At 38.7% G+C, this 25045-nt stretch overlaps 1 protein-coding gene across 4 annotated transcripts in view; it reads left to right on the plus strand.

The window, feature by feature from the left end:
• The window catches only part of LOC127660934 (phosphatase and actin regulator 2-like), a 72945-nt gene that overhangs the window by 42457 nt on the left and 5443 nt on the right, over window positions 1-25045 (plus strand). For 3 of the 4 annotated variants that reach the window (XM_052151424.1, XM_052151426.1, XM_052151425.1), the window contains exons 2-10: window positions 4752-4919; window positions 5307-5381; window positions 6956-7096; window positions 12673-12897; window positions 14296-14779; window positions 16672-16844; window positions 21843-21999; window positions 22797-22852; window positions 24019-24080. In XM_052151424.1, the coding sequence (XP_052007384.1) occupies window positions 4752-4919; window positions 5307-5381; window positions 6956-7096; window positions 12673-12897; window positions 14296-14779; window positions 16672-16844; window positions 21843-21999; window positions 22797-22852; window positions 24019-24080 (1541 nt within the window). The remainder of the gene's footprint in view (window positions 1-4751; window positions 4920-5306; window positions 5382-6955; window positions 7097-12672; window positions 12898-14295; window positions 14780-16671; window positions 16845-21842; window positions 22000-22796; window positions 22853-24018; window positions 24081-25045) is intronic. The other variant, XM_052151427.1, reaches the window with a different exon arrangement.

Below are 25045 nucleotides of genomic sequence, written 5' to 3' on the forward strand. Positions count from 1 at the left end.
AACTGGTACCATGTCATGATTTACATATTTTTAATTTGGTCCAATGTGCATTAGAGTTTTGATGCAGAAGTCCCAGAAATGAAATGTGAACAACAAAATAGACACTTTAATATCTTGAGAAAATTAATATTTTTTGTGTAATATAACAAAGCAAAAATGTTGTCAATTGTCACAGAATTAATTCTAGTTAGAAATCACTTGAAACTCTCTTTGGTTATGCCTGGTACAATTGTTTTCCTGATCATTTTGTAGGAGAGGCCATTGCAGACCATTTATGAGCATAAGCATTTCCTTTCTGTCAATAGGGGAACAAAGTCTTCACTGAAATTGGTCTATTGTTTTTTTTCCCTTGGCATTATGAGGAACTGAGGCAGGATTATAAGTCTGAAATGCTGCTTTCTCAAACCCAGATTTAGTATTTGATATAGCCTTGAACAAAGCATTCCAAAAAACAGGTTGCAATCGCTTCAAGTCGGGATATTAAGTTGTAAGAGTAAGTAAAACAGCAATTAGAATGATTCTCAACTGATGTTTAGAAGACAAAGTGTCTTTTTTTGCAGCATCACACTTAACCCTGATCTCTCTTCATACCAGCTCTGTGTTTATTTTTAGAACCGCAAGGCAAGTGAAATGAATGATTGTTCTATAAGAAATATGCAGTCAAAAATGTTGGTATGAGCAGCACTGAAATAGCTTTTAACAGTTAAGTCTCACGCGACTCCTTTAGAGGCTTATTGTTTAAATAACTACTGCCTTTTGTTTTCATTGAATCAAGATTATCTGTTATGTTTAAAATATTTTCAGTGTTCTCCCCTTTTAACAGAGGAAGTGAGTCATTCATTCATTATATTATTGTACACACACACACAAAAGTAATGTAGGCCTACTACATAATGTCCACATGGCCATATTATGAGATTCATACTACTGTTCAAAATTCAGACAAAAAGTATTTTGACACTTTCTGGTTGCAAGCATGGATCTGGTTTTATTTAATGAACTGCACCTCTGGTTATTATTTTGGACAACAATGTGAACTTGAGGGTAACTGATGTCATCTGCTAAAATGTACCACTTTTTGTAAAAAAAGAAAAAAAAAAGTGCATTAAGTTCTGAAAAAAAAAAGGTATAGAATCCTTTGTAGATGCCACTTGGTTTGATATTTTGTCATGTAATTAAATTATTCATACTTTTCTAAGCGTGATTTAAGTGTCCAAATACATTTAGGGCCACTGTATGTAAATGTTATTGTTTCAAGCATTTTCAATGCCCTCCACTTTTAATTGGTGTCATAAGTAATACAGTCACTGAAAGTTTGTACACACAAAGGAACACCTGTGCACTTTCTAATTCATGCGATTATCTTATCAGCCAATCGGGTGGCAGCAGTGCATAAAAGCATTCAGATACGGGTCAGGAGCTTCAGTTAATGTTCACAGCAACAATCAGTATGGGGAAAATTTTTTTATCTCAGTGATTTCGACCATGGCATGATTGTTAGTGCCAAATGGGCTGTTTGAGTATTTTTGTAACTGCTGATCTCCTGGGATTTTCATGCACAACAGTCTAGAGTTTACTCAGAATGGTGCCAAAAACAAAACAAATCCAGTGAGGGGCAGTTCTGCAGACTGAAATATCTTGTTGATGAGATAGGTCAATGGAGAATGGCCAGATTTGTTCGAGCTGACAGAAAGGCTACGGTAACTCGGATGAACACTCTGTATAATTGTAGTGAGGAGAAACGCATCTCAGAATGTACAACACGTCGAATCTTGAGGCGGATGGGCGACAATAGCAGAAGACCATGTCTGGCATTTTATTAGGACCATAATGTTCCTAATAAAGAGTGAAGTGAGTGTACATGTTATTTGTTTATTACAATCCATGCAAACTGGCATCTTTTAAAGTAAGTTTATAATGTAGCTCTACACTGCAGAATCCACAATGGTGCATCTGTGCCCTTCAGATTAATTATCCTTGCTCAGTTGTGAACCAGTTCCCTCTTTCTTTTAAATGGTCTTGAAAACCCAAAACAATTTTTTTTTTTTTAGATGTAAATGGATATGTACAGGTTGCTCATCATTGGAAACAATGATAGAACTCCTTATGTTTTTTTTTTTTCGTTTTATCAAGCCATTTCGTTCTTCCTGTTTCAAAATGAAAGTTGAAGCAATGTCACAAAAATTAGGTATATGCATAAACTTAGAGTTATGATTGGTGAGACAGCACACATGTACATCAAGATTCTGAGAGTTTCTCTAATGATAATGATAATGAATGCTTCCATCCAATCACAGCACTGCCTCATGTATGAGCTGGCATTTCAGCCACAGTGGAGAATTCAAACTCATGGACGTAACAGCTGTTCAGGGCAGGCGTGAGACTTCAACAGTACTCGGGGAAACAGACATGAAGTTGGACTTTAACACTAAATACCATGATCGTATCAAAATCACTCCACAATTTTACCACAGTCCATAACCGGACCAGTGTGGGCTTGTAAGGATACATATCTATGAATTATTTTAAAGTCTTAAAGCAGTGGTGGTTTTGATGGTAATGTTTGCTCTGAGTGCTATTCTCACTTAATTCTCAGAATTTTGAACATAATAACCAAATCTTTTTGCAGATTTGAAAAACTGTTCTATTGCTTTACTTTTTCACACTGTTGTCCCATGATTAATATGCACATGATCAATTATGGAGGTTTTGTGACCCTTTAAATGTAGGCTACTTGGTCCTCTGAGGCTTGATCTCAGGGACTGTACTTGTTACTGTGAGTTATGGAGTTAAAAAAAGAGTCTTTTAACAATCCAATCAGAGGCCAAGTGGCTGTTGACCGGCCAATGAAATCTGGGGTCAGTGGTTCCTTAGGGAGAATTTGTTTGTGAAGAAGCTCTTTAGCATTCTCATGGTGGTGGTAAAATGTCCATGGACATGCTGTCTGGCATATTCCTGTTGCACATGGCCACTAATCAAATTCCTCAGTGAAGTGTGAAAGACAAGCTTCGTGTTAGGGCCTCACACATTTCTGTGTGAAAACATCCAATCTTTATTGGGGTGTGTCCTGTTTGCTGGTAAACATTTGGAGGAGGGAATGTGGGTCACTGAGACCTTTCAGGATGTGTTGTGCTTAAGTGTTGCAGAAAGTTTTGCCCAGAGATGAAAACTCAAGTCTAAGACAAGTTTCAAAAATTTTTACTTTTTGGACTTGTAAGCAGTTAACTTCAGATTTGATTTGAATTCCAAATGAGAGAACTTTGAACAAATCAAAGAGAGATATTTATTTCTGAAAGCTGTGGCACTGTTTAGATAAAAATGGAATGTCTGTTACTCATCCCCCCCCAACCCCCTGTCCTTTGTGTATGTGCTGTAATTAGCTTTTGTATTCAATACTTGCTTCAAAACAATTCCAGCAGCTGGTTTAATGTGCTGAGGTTTATAGACATTGATGATAAGACCGGCAGGGGAGGATTTAGGCATGGGTGACATGGGCAGCCGCTCAGGGTGGCATCTTGCAACTTGCATCTTGGGGGGTGTCACAGGGCAATATTAAATTTGTCTGACGATTAATGGTCAAACAGCTAATTACAATTATGATGATTAATTGGCTGTTTTGGAGCTCTCATGGTTATGACGATTGTCTGTTTTTTTATTTTAACGAAAATTATAATTAATTGTCTTAAAATTTGTCATGCTTTTGTCATAGGTTTATGTGTGTTTCATAAACCTTAAGTCATTTTTTGATTCCTTTAAGGCTTTTAAAACTGATGAATGCCAAAATATTAAAAATACTTAAAATATCTGTCTCTCTTTTTGGTCAACTTTAGTCTTGGTCTAATTTACATTTTCTATGTTGTTGTTGGAATCCAGCCCACCAGAATAGCTATTGTATTATATTAATTATATTACAGTATATTATATTATTACCACATATATGTTTATATTAAAGTATGCAATAAAATTTTTCTATCCAAAATTCTTCACATTCTCATGCTACTTTAAGGCTTTCCGATTAAACCCACAAGCCCTTATTTCTCATGAACTTTGAGATTCTGTGTTTCTTCATTCTATCATCTCTTTAGAAGTAAAGTGGTTCAGTTAACACTTTTTGTATGAACCCACAATGACACATAACATTTTCCATTACACGATTGTTAAAGTAAAGTGAAACTGAAAATTTTGCGTCCACTAAAATCCTCGTTTATATTTTATATATATATATATACTCGTATATATATGCCTATTTGCATGAGTCACATAAAGACCCTACAAAAAGAGTTTTGTGACGATTTGTCCATGAATATTTGCTTTCAGGCCATCTATATGCTAAAATTAACTTTTAGTAGATATACTCATTTAAAATTACAGTATTTCTTTTGCATGGAAATGGACCAAAAATATTCATGACTCATTTTGCACTACACAGATTTTTGTTCAATCAAATTTTCTCTGAAAAGAGAATGTCCTTCCATCCCTAATACCACTTGCGACCAATAAGCAAGTAGCAAATTATGATTAATGGCTGTGATGTAAACCAAAGTCTATTTGTTTCCCGCCCCAACTTCCTGTTTCAGTTAGAAATATGTTAACACAGGAAATAATACTTGGCATGTGAAGTGTTTTCCTTGGTTCTTTTATGTCAGGTGTTCACTGTAGACAGAAGCATTCGTTCACACTTATATATTTCCTATTATAAAAACTTTTTATATATTTGATTCTTTTTTATTCATTCCTGTTATCACTTTTAGTGGAGGGACTGGAAAAATCTTCTCTGGCCAACTGTGATGTGGTGGTTGGAAGTTCGCAGTCTCCTCAGCTCAAAGGAAAGGGGAAACTCTCGACTCTGGGCAAGATCTTTAAACCTTGGAAATGGAGGAAGAAAAGGACCAGTGATAAGTTCCAGGACCTCTCCAAAGGTATATCCCACTAGCATTTGTGAAAGCAAGATTTGTGGTATGCCACTGGCACATTCTCATTTATTAATAGGTGTTTTTGTGTCTTTTAATGGTTTGGGCAACACATTCAATTGTGTATGTTCATAATATAATAATTGTAGTGCTAACCTCTTTCTCGCAGCTCTATTGTGAAAGTTTTTGCATTTTCCAGCATGTCATTCAGTTGGTGATAATTCCATGTGGGATGGATATGGTACACATGGATCATTAAATGTTATTGCACACAAATGATTGCAGCTGTCAGCTGCATGCAATTTCATTGAACTCTTGAGAACCACCAGTGGATGCATACAGTAATATATTGATATAATAATATCTTGACATTCTCTGTACCTTTCATCTCTATAGTTTTGGAGAGGAAAATATCCACCAGACAAACTCGAGAAGAGCTCATAAGGAAGGGTGTCCTTATACCAGACCAAGGTGAGAATCTTAATAAATGTGTCATTGAGACTTGAGTATATTTTGTATGGCCAGAGCATCCATACATCCCTTGAGGTATTGGTCTATGGTGCTAGGGATAATTCATCCAGAAATTAACATTTGTTGTTCCAGACCCAGACTTGATTTCGAGGAACATAAAAGGAATAATGTTGAGGGATATATATGCCACTCTTTTCCATATAATGAAAGTAAAGAGACTCGGGCTGTCGAGCATTGTTATAGTAAAACAAATGACTATTAAAGTATCAATCAAGTAGGTCATAAAAGTCAATATTCATTGGAAATCATACCTTTTGCTGTTTCAATCCACATAAATATGGCATCACACATGTTGATGTTGTGCAACCTGACCAATTGTCACTAATGACAAAACTGATGTGATGCGACTTATGGCACCATATTTGATTTGAGAGCTAGAGCGGAGAGGCAGATTATCAGTAATAATTTCCTAAATTTTGGTGTGTTCCTAACACAAAGCTACCGTATGCCTTTTAGAATGCCTGGAATATACAACAAAAGTCATATGAACTACATTATTGACTTTTATTTTTGGGTGAACTATTCCTTTAATATAAAACCAGAAGTCATACTACAGAAGTTTTCTCAGTTTGTTCAACGTAGGTTTTATTTAAATAGTAGGCTATTAGGTTCTTTGGTAGCAAACAGACAGTTTTTATTCAAAGCGGCTTATAGTACATGCCCCTATAGGGATAGTTCCCAGGACAACAACCCAAGATTTAATGCCTTGCTTAATGGTACCCTGATTATTGGAGAACTCAGCATGTCTCTACTTTATGAAGTGCCAGTGGGTTAATAGACACAATCTTACCACCACCCAGTAAAGACAAATTCATTAGCATGTTTTTTATGGTCCATAGCCACAGGTACCACTGAATAAGCAAATGAGAACAGCAGGAATCTTCTACTAGTGAAGATTGTCCATTTGTTCTACTGCCCAAGAATTTTTTGAATAACTTAATTTATGTTCTCAGTATAATCAAAGCTATACTCTACACACATCCAAATGGTTAAATTAACTTTCCCTACATGTGAGAATCCCTTCTAATTATCAGGCATAAAGAGTACTTGGATTAGTCATGATAAAAATAGAATTTGCTGATTTTTGCATTTTTATAATTAGCTCTTCTTTTCAGGAGGAAACTTAATGAATTGCACATTTACATCAATTGAGCCCTCAATCTTACATGTGAAGTTAAAGCACTTTATGTAATTTGAAAATTAATGCAAACAATTTTCCTCTGCTTTTGAACTAGCAAGATATTTCAATGTGGAAGGAGTTTTACAATACCAAGACTCTTGTTGAATAGCATTGGTCAACGGAAAAAGCATGGCGTTAGCAACACCTAAAGTCACAGGTTAAATTATCACCTGTACTAAGACAATTTATAGCTTTAATGCACCGTAAGTCACTTTGGATAAAAGCATACCAAATGTATTAATTTTGGCAGTCTTTTTAAAATATTAAACATGCACTCTGGTTCATGTTTTGTAAAAAGTTTCATGATAACTGAGCCATGTTTTCCTATCTTTAGATGATCCTTTGAGTACAGAGACCTTGAATGGTCATGCCGTGCTTAGAGGAGGTACTGAAAAGGTCAAAGTGGACATTGAGGCACCAGGCAAGGTCCCTGAAGAGAAGGCAGAGTTGGCAGCTGTTGCTGAAGATCCAGAAGGTAATGTTTTTGGGCATTTATTTTGGGGGGTGGGGGTCTTCTGTTTTATTAATCCAAAACAATATAAAGATGGTGAACCTCTTAATTCTAAGATAAAATGTTAAGACTAATCTTATGACTAATCTATCATTTGGCCCCTTTTGATCATATAAGCTTAAGCCACCCTTGAGTAACAGTTCTCTGCTTAATTGGAGAGCTACAGATTGACCCTGTGATACTTTGTTATAATACGTTTTAATGGGTTTTGCAACATGCTTATGTTGTCGACCTGTGACAGTGTTTTGCTTAGTTCCTGTGACAGTGTTTTGCTTAGTTCCTGTGACAGTGTTTTTCTTAGTTCCTGTGACAGTGTTTTGCTTAGTTCCTGTGACAGTGTTTTGCTTAGTGCATGCACAGATTAAAGTGATCTATATTAAAATGTCTATTAAAGGAATTGTTTATCTTACTGTCTGTCATTATGTACTCATCCTCATCATTTCAATCCTGTATGCTGTTATTTTCTCTGTGGAACACACAACGAGATATTGTTGAAGAATCTTTACAGCTCTTGCCTTCCAACGATAGTCCATTGTGACCATGGCTGTCAAAATACATTTTAAAATAAAATTAGGATAAAAGTAGTTCACATGGTTTTTTAAGTCTTCTGAAACTAAGAAATAATTGTGCCGAGTTTGCATTTGTTCGAGTCCAGATAAAAAAAATTATGCGTCATGTTCGGTTATGACATATGCAAGAACCAATGCTGTTTTGGCAGGCGAAGGTCGTCTATATGGGCAGGTAGGGCAGAGCCCTCCTAAATATTCATTCATTGGAAAACATAGATCCATACTTGGACTGCCAGTAATGTCATTTGTTTGCCCGTAAATGTGTTCAAAATGCTGACATATGTATTTAAATGCAGGCCTAGTATAAGTTTTTATCCTATTTTTAAGTCATAAAGTAGTTGAAAGCTCCGTTACACAGTGTTTGATTGTTTGAGTGTTTTAGTACTAAATGGCATGTAGGTAGTTCTGTTTCTCTCCCTCTCCTCCATGATGTTCTTCAACAACACTTAACATTATAAAATAACATTTTGATTAAGATTTTATTAAGATCAGCAGCAAGTCAACATTTTAAGATAAATCGTTCTTTATTAGGATACTAAAATCAACACTATGTTCTTAGGTTGCCGCCTTGTGGTGGAATTATGCAAGGACACCACATATTGTGTCAGCGCATTTATGTTTGAAAAATAAGTTGAATGAGCTAATAGTGTAAAATAAATATGTATGAAAAAAAGGTCTGTGGTCACAAGGCGCTACTGTGTTTTGGCATCAATGGGCCATATTTGAATCTAGATTTTAATGTGGGCTAGATGTGGCTAGACACGAGCTTTGGCAGAGGAGAAGATTATCAGTGAATAACATTGTGACAGGCTGTTATAAATACACACTGTCAACTTGAAGCAGATTTTGCTGTTTCTTTTTTACAATGGCCCTTTAAGATACTAACAGGAAGTAGGCCCAACAAGATGTCAATGGCATAGTGAGGAACAAAGAGAGTGTGAACACCAAATTCTAGACACACCGAACCAGCTTGAATGTCACTACAGTGGATTACAACTCCAAAATCACCTCTTTAGCATATTGCAATATTGCTAAATATCGTACCATTAGTGTCATATAATATACATATCAAAGTGGCCATACATACGTGCTGTTGGTTTAATGTGCTGTTTACTTAAATATTTATCTTTAAGGAAGGTTTCTTGTTTTTCTGAGCCTCTCAGGTGGTGGTGGGATGCCCTGATTGGCTAATGTGCTTGATAGCACAGCAGAAATGGTTTGATGTAATATTAAAACCATTTGTCATACTAACATGACATACTCTGTATTGAAAACCATCTACCCAGGTGATGGGTAATGTTGGTAATGTCCAGTTTAGGACATAATTGTTTTTTCTTTTTTCATCAGAATCTTTAGGCAGTGGAGTCATGAATTGTGGGAGAAATTATCAACACTTTATTTTTATCAGTTCTTCCCCTTTAATGTTGTTCTTCAACAATTCTTTAATTGTTTCCACCACTTCACCACCCTTTTTTCCCTCTCGCTAGTGAATATGCTTCATTCTTCATTAGGGCTAATCTTAGAGAGGACGGGGGACTAGGTTCACTAAAGCAATAAACTGCACAAGGCTGGTGCAGTGGTTCAAGTTTTTACCACAAAAAAAGTGCTACCGTAAAAAATAAATAATCCACATCCTTGTGTGGCTTATTGCTTTTATAAAATGGTGTCCGTAGCAATATGATAAAAGACACAATGTTAGCTAATTTTATTTCAGTTAAACTTATTACAATTATGTTACCAAGCAGTGTAGCAGCTGGTCGCAATAAAACAGAATGTCAATCAAATCAAAACAAATCCCTTTGTTGTCACTCAACCATATACACAAGTGGGTGAAAGACTGTTATAAGACATATACCAATTTACAGTAAACATTGGATTTACACAACACAATTTACATATCTAATATACACATAATTACACACAACACAATATACAAATAATAATTTACAATGTACACTATACAATACACAACATAGAACTTACACATGTACACACGTACACACAATATAGAATACACAGTATACAATAAAAATTGTATATATAAAATATACAGTAGGTTGTATTGTGCTGCATTGACATTCAGGCTGTCGGTTGATAGTCAGTTGCCAGTGTATTGTTAAGAGCGAAAATGATTTATGACAGTCCAGTGTAAGATTAAGATGAATAAAGTCCAGTGCTGATGTATTTTGATCATGAGAGATCAAGTGTTCAAAAGTCTGATTGCTTGGGGGAAGAAGCTGTCATGGGTCTGCTGGTGCGGGTCCTGATGCTGCGATACCGCCTGCCTGATGGTAGCAGTGAGAGAAGCCCATGGCTCAGGTGGCTGGAGTTTCTGATGATCCTCCAAGCTTTTTTCACACACCGCCTGGTATATATGTCCTAGAGGGAGGGAAGCTCACCTCCAATGATATGTCTGGCAAAGTCCTGCACCACCCTTTGCAGGACTTTGGGATTGAGGGTGGTGCTGTTGCCATACCAAGCAGTGATGCAGCCAGTCAGGATGTTCTCTACAGTGCTGGTGTAGAACCATGTGAGGATGTGGTGGTTCATTCCAAACTTCCTCAGCGGTCTCAGGAAGAAGAGGCGCTGGTGAGCCTTCTTCACAACAACCTCAGTGTGGAGTGACCATGTGAGTTCCTCTGTGATGTGGACACCGAGGAAGTTGAAGCTCCTGACTCTGTCCACCGGTGCTACATTGAAGTTGATAGGGCTGTGTTCTCTGTCTTTTCTCCTGAAGTCCACCACAAGCTCCTTGGTCTTGCTTACATTGAGGGAGAGGTTGTGCTCCTGACACCAGTGTGTCAGAATGTGCACCTCCTTTCTGTAGGCTGTTTCATCATTGTCAGTGATCAGACCTACCACCATCGTATTGTCAGCAAACTTAATGATGATGCCACACAGTCATGTTTGTACAGGGAATACAGGAGTGGGCTGAACACAGCCTTGCGGGGCTCCAGTGTTGAGCGTCAGTGATGGGGAGATGTTGCTGCCTATTCTAACAACCTGGCGTCTGCTTGACAGGAAGTCCAGGATCCAGCTGCACGGCGAGCTGTTTAAGCCCAGAGCTCAGAATTTCTGATCAAGCTTGGAGGGCACTATGGTGTTGAATGCTGAGCTGTAGTCTACACACAGCATTCTCACATGTGTTTTTTCAAGGTGGGAGAATGCAGTGTGTAGTTAGATGCAATGGCATCATCAGTGGAGCAATTTTTGCAATATGCAAACTGCAGTGAGTCCAGTGAGGCAGGCAGCACATATCAGATGTTATCTCTGATTAGTCTCAAAGCATTTGCTGATGATGGGGGTCAGAGCAACAGGATGCCAGTCATTTAAGCAAGTGATTTTGGATTGCTTTGGTACAGGCACAATGGTGGACATTTTAAAACATGTGGGGACTACAGACAAAGAGAGAGAAAGGTTGAACAATTTTAAATGTAGCGGCACTTGGTAATATTCGACCTCCCACGTGAAGGTTCATTTAGCTTTCACTCTCTGTATTCTGTTCACGCTTCTTATTATTGAGGTAAGCTCGGGGTAAAGCTTGAGTTAACCGCATGCTCGTGTCACGTCTTTTCATTCGTACATCTGTTGAGGTATATTGAAAATTAATGACTGGACGGCATGGAGAACATGAGTTGGGAGGTGATTGACATGATCAAAGGTTCGTTGTGAAATCCTAAAAGAAGTGTTCAGAAAACATGATGATAATCTGTTCATATGTGGAGAGTAAATCTAAACGTCATCAATACATACATCTATATCTCTCTCCTATTAAATATTTAGAATAATCATATCATCATTCTAATCTAATGCATTGCAATCTTAGGATATTATGTCCCGCATTAAATATAATTTAACTTTTAGCGACCCAAAACACCAACTGAACTAATCAATATGTTAATATTGTAGTTTGACTTTGATCAATTACCATCTGAATTTATTTTAGTTTAATTAATTTATGCATTATGCATTTGCAGATGAAGCAGCTCAGCAAATGTGAACACAGAGAGGTAAAATATTTCAAAAGTTTGTATTTCTAAAAGTACAAACTTACATTGCATTAGACATTTAGTTTTGATTTAACAAAAAGTGTCGAACATTCTGTAATTTTATTTTTTCACAGAATTATAGGGCAAGGTTAATTAAAAGAAGTGCAATAATAGAAAATAATAGGCAATAATTACTCAATAATACATAGGCCTAATAATGTTTTTTATTTATTTGGTAATTTATTAATTTGATTTAATTTATTGTTTTGTTTTCATTCTGGTAATTTTTTTTTCCTTCTAGTAATTTATTTAACTGATTAAATACAGAGAATGTTGCAGATATGTTTCTAAAGTAAGCTTTAAAAATAATTGCATTTATTTTTGGCCTAACGTTCGTGTTCCAATAAACATTGTAGCTTTTCTCCTAGTGTTGTGTATTTTGTTTTCATTTAATAAATCTTCTGCATGGAGGGGGTTGTGATATTTAAAAGCATAATGAAATAACTTTACAGTGGAGAGGTAGTTAGGTGCAAATTTTGCAATGGAGTAAACATGGAGCGGGGTGTCTCTAATCCAGGTGCATGGAGTGGACAACCTGGAGCGGAGCTGGAGTGGAGTGATTATAGAATGCTTTGAGCACGGAGGGGAAATTGTTGCCGCTCCGCTCCACTCACATACTCTGGTGTGGACACAGGAGTGCATTTATCAGAATTTAATAATTATTTTGAATCAGAATTTACTGTTGGAATGCTAATATTTCACAAAACATTTAACACTGGTGATGAGAACTCATCATTTCACATTGAAATTGTAGTATGATTTGATCATTTACATTTTCCCTAAACTTTTTTCCTTGCTATTTAAACTATTTATACTGTCAATATAGTTACTGATCTAATCAGAACATTGTGCCAGTTTCCTATGTGAGGCTCTTTTATGTCAATAATAGTTTAGGGTACTTTGCTCCTCTGTGCTCCTGTAGAGAGGACTGACAGCAAGCGCAGCCCGCAGGCCAAAAAGTCAGACGCTCCAAAAGCCCCCGCTAAAAAACAGCAGGTCACTCCCCTAAAACTCTCTGCTGAGGCAACGGACACAGGTATGAAGAGAGGGGGCCAAGGAGGGGCTAAAAAGGTGACCAAGAGCACCAGTAAGCAGGTCTCCTCCACTCCTCCCAAGCAAACCACTCGAAGTGCTACTCGTGGCAATGGTAAGTATATGTGTCAGTGATATGAATGAAGCATCGTGTTTGCATGCTCTGCATGGAGGGGTCCTGTTCGTGTAGATCCCCCCCCAATTTGCCATTGTTTGAGAACAGGCGAATTTGCAGTTTGTAAAGTGAGCATTGTTTTCACGACACTTGCATGTCAGTTATATGGTTTGACTAGTTATGGTTTGGCTTGCTTATGGCATCAAGGGCTGTAGAAAGTGAGATCCTGATTCCTTTGTGAGCAAGTATGGCTTTCTCGTATTTTTCTATTGCCTGCATTACATGTCTGCTTTCTCATTGGTCACATATTATCTTTATTGATGTATGCCTTAACATGTATGTCTGAATATGCTACTGGACTATGTGCACGTGTTCCGCAGGGAGAAATGTTTCCACACTGTTGCTGATCCTTTTACCCATTCATTCTGCAGAGTGTTGTGGCTTTACAGTTTCCTCTTTCTACTGAAAAATTTTCTGATATTTACAGTGGTGCCAAAAAGTATTTTTGAACATTTAAAAAATGTCTTAACATTGTAGCATAGAAAATATATATCTAAATGTCTTCTCCAAACAAATGATGGTATATATTATATTTTGTTTACAGAAATAAACTTTTGTGATCTAATATTTGTAAACTAATTCTAACCAATTGGTCTCAATAGGATTTTTAGTGGTTGTTTGAAGTTCACACAGTTTTCATATCAGAGTAACCACAGGTGTAATTTATCATTTAACTGTGGATATGCGCCACAAAGTTTGACAACCATCTAAATATTATTTTGCCTTAATTTTTTAACAGTATGTAATGTTTTTTTTATAATCTGAAACCTAACAAACTAACAATATTTGCCATAAAGTGTGTTTGTGCTATTTTTCTTTCAAATAAATGCCACTTTGTTTGATATTTTGCCATATAATGCACACTATTCAAACATTTTACGTGTGTACCAATAATATTGGTCCCACAGTATTTTTTTTATTTTTATTTCTTTTGTGAATGGCATTTCATTTTATAATACTCTTGATAAGTGCATATAAGAATCCCAGATTATAGTGTTTTATGATATGACATTTGGTGATATTCAACTTCCTGGCTCTTGTGAATGTGAAACTAAAATCTATCAGATGAGAATCTTTGGTCAACAGTGACATTCATCATGGGATGTTTGTTTTAAGTTGTGAAACTGCATGTGAAAAAACACCACCTGACATTAAGTACTGTGATGGATTTCAGTACAACCAATCAATATAATTCTGCGAAAACCATTTGTCTCTGCCAACAAATCTTGTTTACAGTAGCTCTTTTTAAATCCACTGCCACTGGTGTTGGTATAGCCACTAACACAAATCCTAAGGTCTTTTCTAGATCTTCTCTGAATTCAATGCATTTCTTCACAGTTAAATCTTCCAATCCTAAAAGAACTGCAGTCGCATCCAAGAATTCCACTCAAACTTCAGGACAATCATCTTCAGTGACTTGCTCAAAGACCCCAAAGAACAACAAAGCAGAACTTACAGTAGCAGACACAAAGTCTGCTAAGAAAACTGAGCCCTCCAGGTCACCGCGGCCCCCTCCCAAACCCTCGTCTGATACGGGCAGTTCTCTTGCGGAAAGCTCCTCTAAAAAGGACCAAAAGAAAAAAGTGGCCTCTAGTATTAATGAGAAGTCAGTTGAGAAGACACCTCAGGATGGGAAGGGTGCTAGTCATCTTTTGGGATCCTCTGTGGAGCTGGACAAAAGGAAGCCACATGTTAACAAGGCAACAGAGGAAACGGCTTTCACAGGATCCTCAAAGGAACTTTGCTCAGATACTTTAAATGAACCCGTAAGCACAGAGAGTGAAGGAGAGAATGAAAAGACAACAGCAGACCAAACACAGAGGTGAGTTTACATTTGTTCACGTCCCATATTATGTATTTTTTGGCAAAATCGATTTCCCTAAACACTGTAATATTGTGTTTCTATGTAAATATGCTCTAGACAGGCGTCTTTGATTGTTGTGTTGTGTCTTGCTTTTTATTAGCAACTCTTGCATGCACATTGAATTTTTAAGATGCCATGGCAAGATAAAAGAACTTCAACTTAAAAAAATGTGTCTCGAGACACCTGCGTTCTGTTCCATTTGTTGCACTGCATCTAGCATTTCTAATAGAAGAACGGCCCTTAAAGGGATAGTTTACCCCTACATTTTTATTCTCTAATCATTTACTCCCTTTCATGCCATCCCAGATGTGTGTGGCTTTCTTTCTTAAGCAGAACACAAATAAAGATTTTTAGAAAAATATATCAGCTCTGTAGTGCGTACAATGCAAGTGAATGGTGATCAGACCTTTCAAGCTCCAAAATGCTCATAAAGGAAGCATAAAAGTAATCCAAATGACTCCAGTGGTTGAATCCCTGTTCTCAGAAGCCATACAATAGGTGTGGGTTAGAAACGGTTCAATATTTAAGTCCTTTTTTTTTTTTACCTAAATCTCCATTTAAACTTTCACTTTCTGATGTAAAAGTGAAACTAAACAGGCACCACATGTGACTTTCAGATGTGAAAGTGAAAGTGGAGATTAAGAGTAAAAAAGGAATTCAATTTTGATCTGTTTCTCACCCACACCTATTATATTGCTTCTGAAGACATGGATATAACCACTGGAGTTTTATCGATTACTTCTATGTTTCCTTATGCGATTTTTGGAGCTACAATTTTCTGATCATCATTCACTTGCATTGTATGGACCTACAGAGCTGAAATATTTTTCTAAATATCTTTGTTTGTGTTCTAAAAACAGTTGTGTGTTCCAAGGACTCTAGAAAACTATGGGTGATCTTTCTTTTTCTGTCATGGGCCCTCGCTTCTGGAATGATTTGCCAATATTGATTAGGTCTTGTCCAACCTTAGATCTTTTTATGTCTAATCTAATGACCCACCTGTTCTCCCTTGCTTATGAGTCATTGTAATATATTGTGCACTATCATCTTAAGGTGTTATTTTATTTTATTTATACTATTTATTACATGTTGGTCAGTTTTGTACAGCTTTTGTACTCTGTGTCATGCTCTGTGTCATCTTGCAAACAGACATTTAATGAGGCTGGGGCTAGCTTACGATGAGGTAACTATATTGCTGTGATGCATCTTCAGGCATAATATATATATTTAGTTTTGGAATTTATTCACAGTATGCCAAAATAGCTGGTTTCGTAACAGCTGTTGTAATGTAGATCGGACCAGGTTAGTGATTAAGTTGTTATAAAATTTGGTACATCATCATGTGATTATAAGTGTTGCCCTTTCTGTCAGTCCATATACTGTATATTCTGTCATTTACTCAACCTCATGTTATTTCAAACCTGTATTACTTTCTTCTGTGGAACACAAAAGAAGAGGCAGAATGATACTCTCACTGTTTACTTTCATTGTAAGAATAAAAAATACAATGGCATTGAATTGTGACTGAGGTTTACATTCTGCCTACCATCTCCTTTTGTGTTCCATGGAAAAAAGGTCAAAATGAGTTTGGAACAACAAGAGAGTGAGTAAATGATGAGATAATTTTTATTTCTTTAAACTATCCCTTGAACTATGTAGGTGTTTGTAATGTTTTCGGATTTAAGCCGTATCAACTCTTTTGTTAATATTATGTTGATATGTGTTTTTCTATGGCAGATTGTTAAAATTACCTTTGTTCCACCAATCTTGCTTATATCTTTGTCTTGATGGAAACTGATGATCCTAATGAGTGTTTTGAGCAAAACTCTCTTTTGTTTGTTCTTCACTAGGGTTGTTGGGACTGAAGAAGGAGAGAGAACACAAACTGTCAATGTGGAAAGCCCAGAGGTGACGATCATTCCTGACTCCTTTAGAGAAAACCAGGCCAATGACTCTGATTCAGATGGTCCTATACTCTACAAGGATGATGATGAAGAGGAGGATGATGATGAGTATACCTCTAGTACGTGCTCAAGTCTGGCTTGTGTTTTTGTCCAATCAAAGCCCCCCTTAATCTTCTCATATTTCATGTCTTTCAATAAAGGCATTTAAAAGCATTAGACAAATTAAGATTATTTAACTTGATTGAACACTTTTTTTTAAAAGCCTTAATGTTCACCAAAATTTTTTAGTTTTGTCATAATTCACTCACCCTTATGTTCCAAACCTGAATGAATTTATTTCTTCAGTTGAACACAAAAGATGATGTTAGGAAGAATGACAGCCTCACTCATTAACTTTCATTGCACATTTTTTCCATACAATGAAAGTTAATGGTGAATAATAGTCAGGCTTACATTCTGCTTAAAATCTCAATCTGTGTTTCACTGAGGAAAGAAAGATATACTGTTTGAAACATGAGGGTGAGTAAATAATGACTGATTCACATTTTTAGGTGAACTATGCCTTTTAAATGGACAGAACTTTCTGGATGTGTATTTACAGCAGGGGTGAGTGAGTGAGCCTCCCCCTAGAGAACTTTAGGACAGCCATGCCACCCCAACAACCCCCCCATCACCTCCACAACCACTAATTAGGCTATTATTATTTGTACTTCTAGGCTACTACTACATTTTCTTTTTATTAAGAATATTTTTATTAAGATATCAACATTCCTTTTTAAATTCATTTTGAGATTGAAATGTTTGAAAAAACACGTTTGTCTTTTTAAAATATATTGTGAACACACATTGCAACACATTTTTACCACATTCAAGCAATTGGGAAACTGTTAAAATTTGCCTTCTGAACAGAATCCTCCACAGTCAAAAAACGAAACGAAGTATCCTCAACAGCCCTATACAAAAAGAGCAAACAAAATCAGACATATAACGAAATCGGCACGATTGACAGCTCTATTTTCTGATCACTGAACAAATAACCCTCTATGGTCAAATAACTAAACTGGAAACATGTTCATTAACTACTAATGTTATCTCAACTGAATAAGAGCTATTTTTGAGATTTTAGGCTACTTGAGCCAATTGAATTTTGAAAACATCAACATCAGATATCAAACGACATCAGTAAGATGGACAGTGCTGTTTTGTCACAGAATCAAATGCATTAAAAATCACTTCCATATAGGCCTACGCTAAGCAAAAAAATAAAAAGAAAAAAATCAGATAGCTGATTTTTCCTCTTCATTTTCATCATCCCTACATCAGTGGGAACAATGTGTCCGGCTTTTTGATGTGCACAGTTGATCGATGAGGGGCTGCTCGGTAGAAAGGAATAAACGTAAATTGTCCTCCACCTGCAGCCTTGATCGGTAATTTGCTTTTAAGCAGGGTCAAAGCGGAAAACCCGCATTCACATAAGTGTAGGTGAAGGGGTTGAGGACTTTCATAGCCTTTCGAGAGAGGTGGGGAAACTCAGTCAATACAAAGCGATCCATTTTGCAACACTCATATGCATAACACACACTTTAACACGCAAGCTAGCAGGACAGATGTGTACAGATGTGAAACATTATCAGGGTTCATACACATTTTTACCAATCATTTTCCATGACTTTGAGGAGAATTTTCATGACCATACATTTCCTAAAACATCTGTGTACACATGTCAAATAAGAAAAATCCATGTAAAAATTTACCACAGCATATCTTAACAAAAATGAATGAAAATAAACATTTATTTAAACAACACTCACTGACACCAGTATGACTGTTAAATAATATAATGTGTCAAACCCTGAAAACTCCATTGTGTAATGGTAAATAAGTGATGATACGTGTGGTTGCCAGAAGAACGAGCTTTTGACCCGGAACTTTTTCAATCTAATTACGCAATGCCGCAGCACCGTTGAGTGAATTGTGTTTTATTATTATTATTATTATTATTCTGTCTAAACGCACACGGAGATGCACTGGGTAGCACTGGCAAGACAGACGTTCCACCAATGATCCACCAATCAGAACGTTCAATTCAGATGTGAGTGTGTATTTGTTAACCAATCATATTTTTCGTTTCAGTAAGGGGTGTGAAATTTCCAGCATCTGACACACAAGCATAACTGGAGAAACTATAATTTGCACTGCATATTTATTTCCCTGCTAAACGTAAATATATGTATATACATTTATATGTAACTTATGCAATTAAACTTTGTGAAAATACTGCATGTTATTGCACCACCTCTTTTTTTATTTATTATTTATTTTTGCCCGTTACTGCTGTCCGTGGTGCCTTTTCTTGTGATATCAAATAATTGATATTTCTAAGTAGTTAAACAATTTCACTCTACACAGAAAAGCACATAATCTTACACAAATAAATAAAAAAACCCATAAATATTTATACATGGTAATACAAGATAACTGTTACGATCCCCTGTTGTCTGCCCTGTGTTCTCTGTTTCTCTAGTCACGTTCATGTCACGTTTCCTTGTGGTCTGCCCCGTGTTTTCTGTTTCACCCTCACCAGTCACGTTCCATGTCACTCTTCCTTGTTGTCCGTCCCGTGTTTTCTGTTTCACCGAACACGCTCCCTGTCATGTCTTCCTTGTTGTCCGTCTGTGTTTCACTGTCTCTGTTTAAACTACACTTCCCTTCTTCCTCACTCCTCATCACCGCTGTCACAGCATTATTATCCACACCTGTCGCCTATTCTGTTATCACTGAGTCTGTCTATTTAAACCCTGTCGTTTCCTCTCTCCGTTGTCGATCGTTACCGTTTCATGTTCATGTCTATGCCAATGTGTAATCTCCATTCGTGTTTTCTCCAGGTTTTCCCAGCCCTTCGTGGATGTTCTGTCGACTCGTGTTCAGCTTTATGTTAGTTTGTGTTTGTGTTTACTTTTCCCCTCGTGGACTTTTTTTTTGCTCCAGTGTTTGTTTGTTTTGTATTATAATAAATCCGCATTTGGAGCCGCACACCCTTCTGCCTTTCCCTTATTTCCACAGCATTACAGAACGATCGACCAAAATGGATCCAGCGGCATTCTTCGTGGAACTGACACGAATGGATCTGAACATTCGTGAGTTCTCCCATTTCTTCTCATGCATGGCCTGCCACACTGGTTGGGACGACAACCTCCTGAAGACGTTTACAGGATCGGCAGGAACACAGATGCTACGATCTGCGGATCGGGATTACACCTGGCAGGAATATGTGGAGCTCATCGGGAGCGCTTACGCCAGAGAACCACCTCTCTCAGTCCCGGTCTGCGAGCCAGAGCCCACGCCTGCCCCGGTCTGCGAGCCAGAGCCCACGCCTGCCCGGTCGAGCTGCCAGCCTGCCCGTCAGCAGCCTGAGCCCTCGTCAGCCACGGTCAGCGAGCCTGAGCCCTCGTCAGCCACGGTCAGCGAGCCTGAGCCCTTGACAGCCACGGCCAGCGAGCCTGAAGCCACACCGACCAGGAACAGCGTTCCAGCTTCGCCAGTCGCATCAGCCCGGAGGAAGAGAAGAAGGGGAAAGGTCTCTGCTCTCCAGCCTCCGCCTGCCGCAGCCCCGTACCCTAAACCCCCCGTGGCTCTGCCCTCAGCGCCCAGCAAACCCAACCCAGTGCATACCACCATCACCCAGCCAGAGCCTGTCGCCTCAGAGGTCAGTGAGCCAGTGCCTGTCGCCTTGGCCGTCCCTGAGCCAGAGCCTGTAGCCTCGACCGTCCCTGAGCCAGCGCCTGTAGCCTCGACCGTCCCTGAGCCAGCGCCAGTCGCCGTGACCGTCCAAGAGCCAGCGCCAGTCGCCGTGACCGTCCAAGAGCCAGCGCCAGTAGCCAGGACCGTCTAAAAGCCAGCGCCAGTGGTCGTGCCCGTCCTAGAGCCTGCGCCCCTCGAGCCTCCCAGGGCTCCTCCTCTCGAGCCTCCTAGGGCTCCTCCTCTCGAGCCTTCCAGGGCTCCGCCTCTCAAGCCTCTCGAGCCTTCCAGGGCTTAACCTCTCAAGTCTCTCGAGCCTCCCAGGGCTCCTCCTCCCGAGCCTTCCAGGGTTTCGCCTCTCAAGTCTCTCGAGCCTCCTAGGGCTCCTCCTCCCGAGCCTTCCAGGGCTCCGCCCCTCAAGCCTCTCGAGCCTTCCAGGGCTCCAAGTCCTCTACGGCTCTGCCTTCGAAGTCCTCCTTGGCCCCGCCTCCCTCGGCTCCGCCTCCTGAGCCTCCCTCGGCTCCACTTCCTGGGCCTTCTACGCAATCACCTCCCTCGGCTCCGCCTCCTGAGCCTCCCTCGGCTCCGCCTCCTGAGCCCCCCACGGCCCTGCCTACGCCTCCTTCGGCGCCGCCTCCCAAGTCTTCTATGGCTCCGCCTCCGAAGTCCTCCTTGGCTCCGCCTCACGCGGCTCCGTCAGCCTCTGCCCTGCGGCCACCTCCCAGGTCTCCTGTACCGGCCTCTGCCCAGAGACCAGCTCCCGGGCCACCCAAACCAGCTCCTGCCCCATGGCCCGCTCCCAGACCTCCTAATCTGAATCTGGTGCTCACCTTGTGGCCAACTCCCGAGCCCCCCAGACCTATCCCCACATTGTGGCCGCCTTCCAGGCCTCCTGAACCTGCCCCTGCTCGGTTGATGTTCCCCAGGCCGCCGGACCCGGTCCCCTTCGCACACCCCCATAGACTGATTGCCTGTCCTCTCTGCCTCCTTGGTTTGCCTGTCTGCCCTTTGTACCCCTGTGGTCTGTCTCTGTGCCCTTTGTGCCTCCCCGGTCTCCCTGTCTGCCCTTGGTAGCCCACGTGGTCTGTCTCAACGCCCCCGTACCCCTGTGGTCTGTCTCTGTACCCTTTGTGTTCCCCATGGTCTATTTGTCTGCCCCTGGGTCTGCCCCTCTCTCCTCGGTCCTCCTTTTGCTAATTTCTTGTCTGTTGGGACCGTCTGGTATCCGGTCCTTTGAGGGGGGGCTATGTTACAATCCCCTGTTGCTCAACGTATTCCTCTGTTTCTGATTTTCTATTCTTTCCACACTACAAACTGTGGATGTTTCACTGGTGTCAGAAAGAATTACCTGACAGTTTTGTGTGAATTTATTTTTGTAGGCTCCCTTGCAAGCAAAATTCGCCGCAAAGATACACTTGCCATCAAACTTGGTAACAGGCCCAGCAAGAAGGAGCTAGAAGAGAAGAACATTCTCCCCAGGACATCAGAGACAGAGCGACAGGAACTATGGCAGCAGATCGGCTGCAAACTAGTGAGGTATAATAAATCTCTGCTTCGACCCGGTCTGTTCTTCTGGTATACTAGACACTAGGCTCGTATGGCCTTTGACTAAACTATGTTAGATCTGGTCCACATTGCAGTTTATTCTGGCCAAGAACTGCCTATTTAGACAGAAATATTTTTTTATTAAATAATGACACTGCAGTCTCCACAAACTGTTGTCAAAAAATACTCTGAAGAATAGTGGAAAATGAATATTGACTACCTGTGCAAAATAATAGGAACAGACTATTTCACAGACGTAACACTGAAAAGTACTTTGAAGAAAAAGACTTGCATTGGACATTTTAAACGGCCCTCGCTTCTTCCTTCAGGAAAGAGCTTGTGATTTGTCTCAGTGGTGCTGGGTAAAATGCCCATCGTAAGTCTTTTTATTCAAGCATTTTTCAGTATAGCACAAAACTGTTTTCTTTTCAGCACAACATAAACACATGCAGTGAGGTTCGTGTCTCGTGTCTCTGTTTGTGCTGAAAAATGAACCGGTTTGTGTTACACTGAAAATTCAGTGTCTGGCGATCTGGATTGCCCTTTTTATCCTCCTCCAGCTCTCACTGCAACACAAAACAGTTGTTAGAGAGAATTGCCCACAGGTGTCAATCCTGACCGCTCTTCCTCTCCTGGCCTCTCTCTCTACAGATGTCACTCGGTCACACCCCCATCACCACATCATGTAATATGACTGAGTGAACTGCCCTTTTTATAAGTAACACTAGCGCTGCACCTTGAGGTTTATCAGTGTGGTTCCTCCTAATTCTTGTTTTCTCTTTTAATAGACGGCTGAGTCAGAGGCCCACCACAGAAGAGCTAGAACAACGAAATATTCTGAAACGTATGTTTACTCTCACAATCTCATTTACATAGTCTGCAGACAATAAGTTTGTTTGGAGTGCTCAGAGCTGTAATGTTTATTCTTGCCTGTTGTTGCCTCTGGTGTTGGAGACCGTTCATTGAATCAGATGTTCTGCAGTGCCTTTGTTGTTCCATCTTTTTTTTTTGTGGCTGTGATTTGATTGATGAAGACTAGGAATGTAATGATAAAGGAGTGCTGCTCAAACAAGCTGTAAGCTATATAGTGACAAACAATTCCTCAAAGAGCCAGTGTTGCCCAAAACTCAATACATACTCAAAACTATAATTGCTCTTAGCAGCAAATATTCCTAGAGGGCTTTAATGTCCCAAATAGAATTGCAATACATGTCCTGATTTATTGTTTCCTGAATTGAAATTGAATTTGAAATGTAATCAGTTTGTCCCATGCAGTAAGGGTATTCATAATTAAGAATATCATAAAAGGATATTGTCACTTTAAACAGAGCTGTTGCACTTGCACACAAATGCATAGGCAAATCAATTATATTATATTTTGTACTCTGTAAGGAATTCCTTTTTTGCTACATCTGATGTATGCCTTAATATTTTATTCTAGGCCTAGTTAACATTCTAATTATTTAGATGGATAATTTGTGAATTGATTAAATTTAAGTATTTTACCTAAAAGCTAGGGGATAAAGTAAAAATGTCCCTGAAAATTTACTCTGGTTGAAAATATTTAGCTCTTGATGACAAAGTTGATTGAACACTGGAATCCTCAAGCATTTCTTACGGTCCCATGGAAAATACAGTATCTTTCCGATATAGTTATCATTTCATGACAATTTGTAAATCTAGCGTGTGACCTGAGTTAATATAAAGATAATGTAAAAAGACCTAGTCTGATTTCTATTACCATTTTGAGGATTTGTGCCAACATAATTGTCTTCTCTTACATGGTAGTAGTTGTCCATTTGTTTGCACTGCATAAATGAACTTCCATGGGTACCACATTAACAAACATAAAATATTGAAGAATTAATGTCATCTTGTAATTTACAAACTCAAAAATTACATATAACATCTGATTAAGCAATTGAAAGTGAATCATAAACATTACTGCTAATTAGTCGTTGGATAGGATATAAACAAACAAACAAAAAAATCTTTCTTGTGTCTTTTTAGAAAAAAATGAAGAAGAAGAACAAGAGGCCAAGCAGGAGATTAAAAGAAGACTCTCACGAAAGGTACAACCGCCTGCAGTCTGCTAGTTTTCTTTACAACAGCCAGATTCTCTTTTTGCAATTGTTTGTAAGAAATCTGCCATTGAATCAAGTTTCTTTATACAGTTTATCACTCTAATTTAAAATTGCTCATAATTAACCTTTTACTTCATTATAATACTGCATGGAGTTATGAATCATCATGCTTCAAATTCATCATCGTTGTGATCTCAAATATTGGGAATTAGTGTGGGATATTGTGCCATCTACTGGCTTTACATTGAAGTAAAAAAAAGAAGAAGAAAAAAAGAGTAAAATACAAAGAACCTATTAACTCAACTAATTATTTTGTTAGTTAAGAGCTGGACATGAACATGACTAGATGACATTTTGAGGATATAGTTAAATGTATGATTTTAAATGTTCTGGTGCTCCTCTGCTATTGCGAAATTAAACTAAGCAGTCATTTGCATTTCTGTTTTGTTTTTTAAAATATGAATTAAAATTAGTGTGGTGCTGTGGGGAGTGTAAACACATTTATATTCCTAATTTGTATCAAGAGCAGTGACCAGAAGTGGCTTGCGGTCTGGCACTTTTAATTAGGGCCTTCTAATTTAACATGCACTTAATGCCCCATTTTATATAGGGAATCAGGATTAAACAGGCAAATAGACCAGATCTATAAAATGGATCAACAGTGAATTAAAGATGTTTTCTCAAAATTGAGCTGTTTTGGCTGAAACTGCAATAATGGACAACGTAATGTGTCCATCACACATATAGCCGCATGTCATGACTGCAGAATTTCGATCTGTTGCCATTGGCTTTTAATATCTGTGCATAGAAGCTTGTCGCAGATATTTGCACTGGTAAGGTCAGTCAGATCCCCTAACATCAGTGTATTTACCTGCCTCTTTATCAAAGATTTTATCAGTTCATATACCCATTTAATGTGTTACTTTAGCTACCTAGAAAATTTTAACCCCTGT

This window comes from Xyrauchen texanus, chromosome 20, assembly GCF_025860055.1.
Source record: "Xyrauchen texanus isolate HMW12.3.18 chromosome 20, RBS_HiC_50CHRs, whole genome shotgun sequence".
Lineage (NCBI taxonomy): Eukaryota > Metazoa > Chordata > Actinopteri > Cypriniformes > Catostomidae > Xyrauchen > Xyrauchen texanus.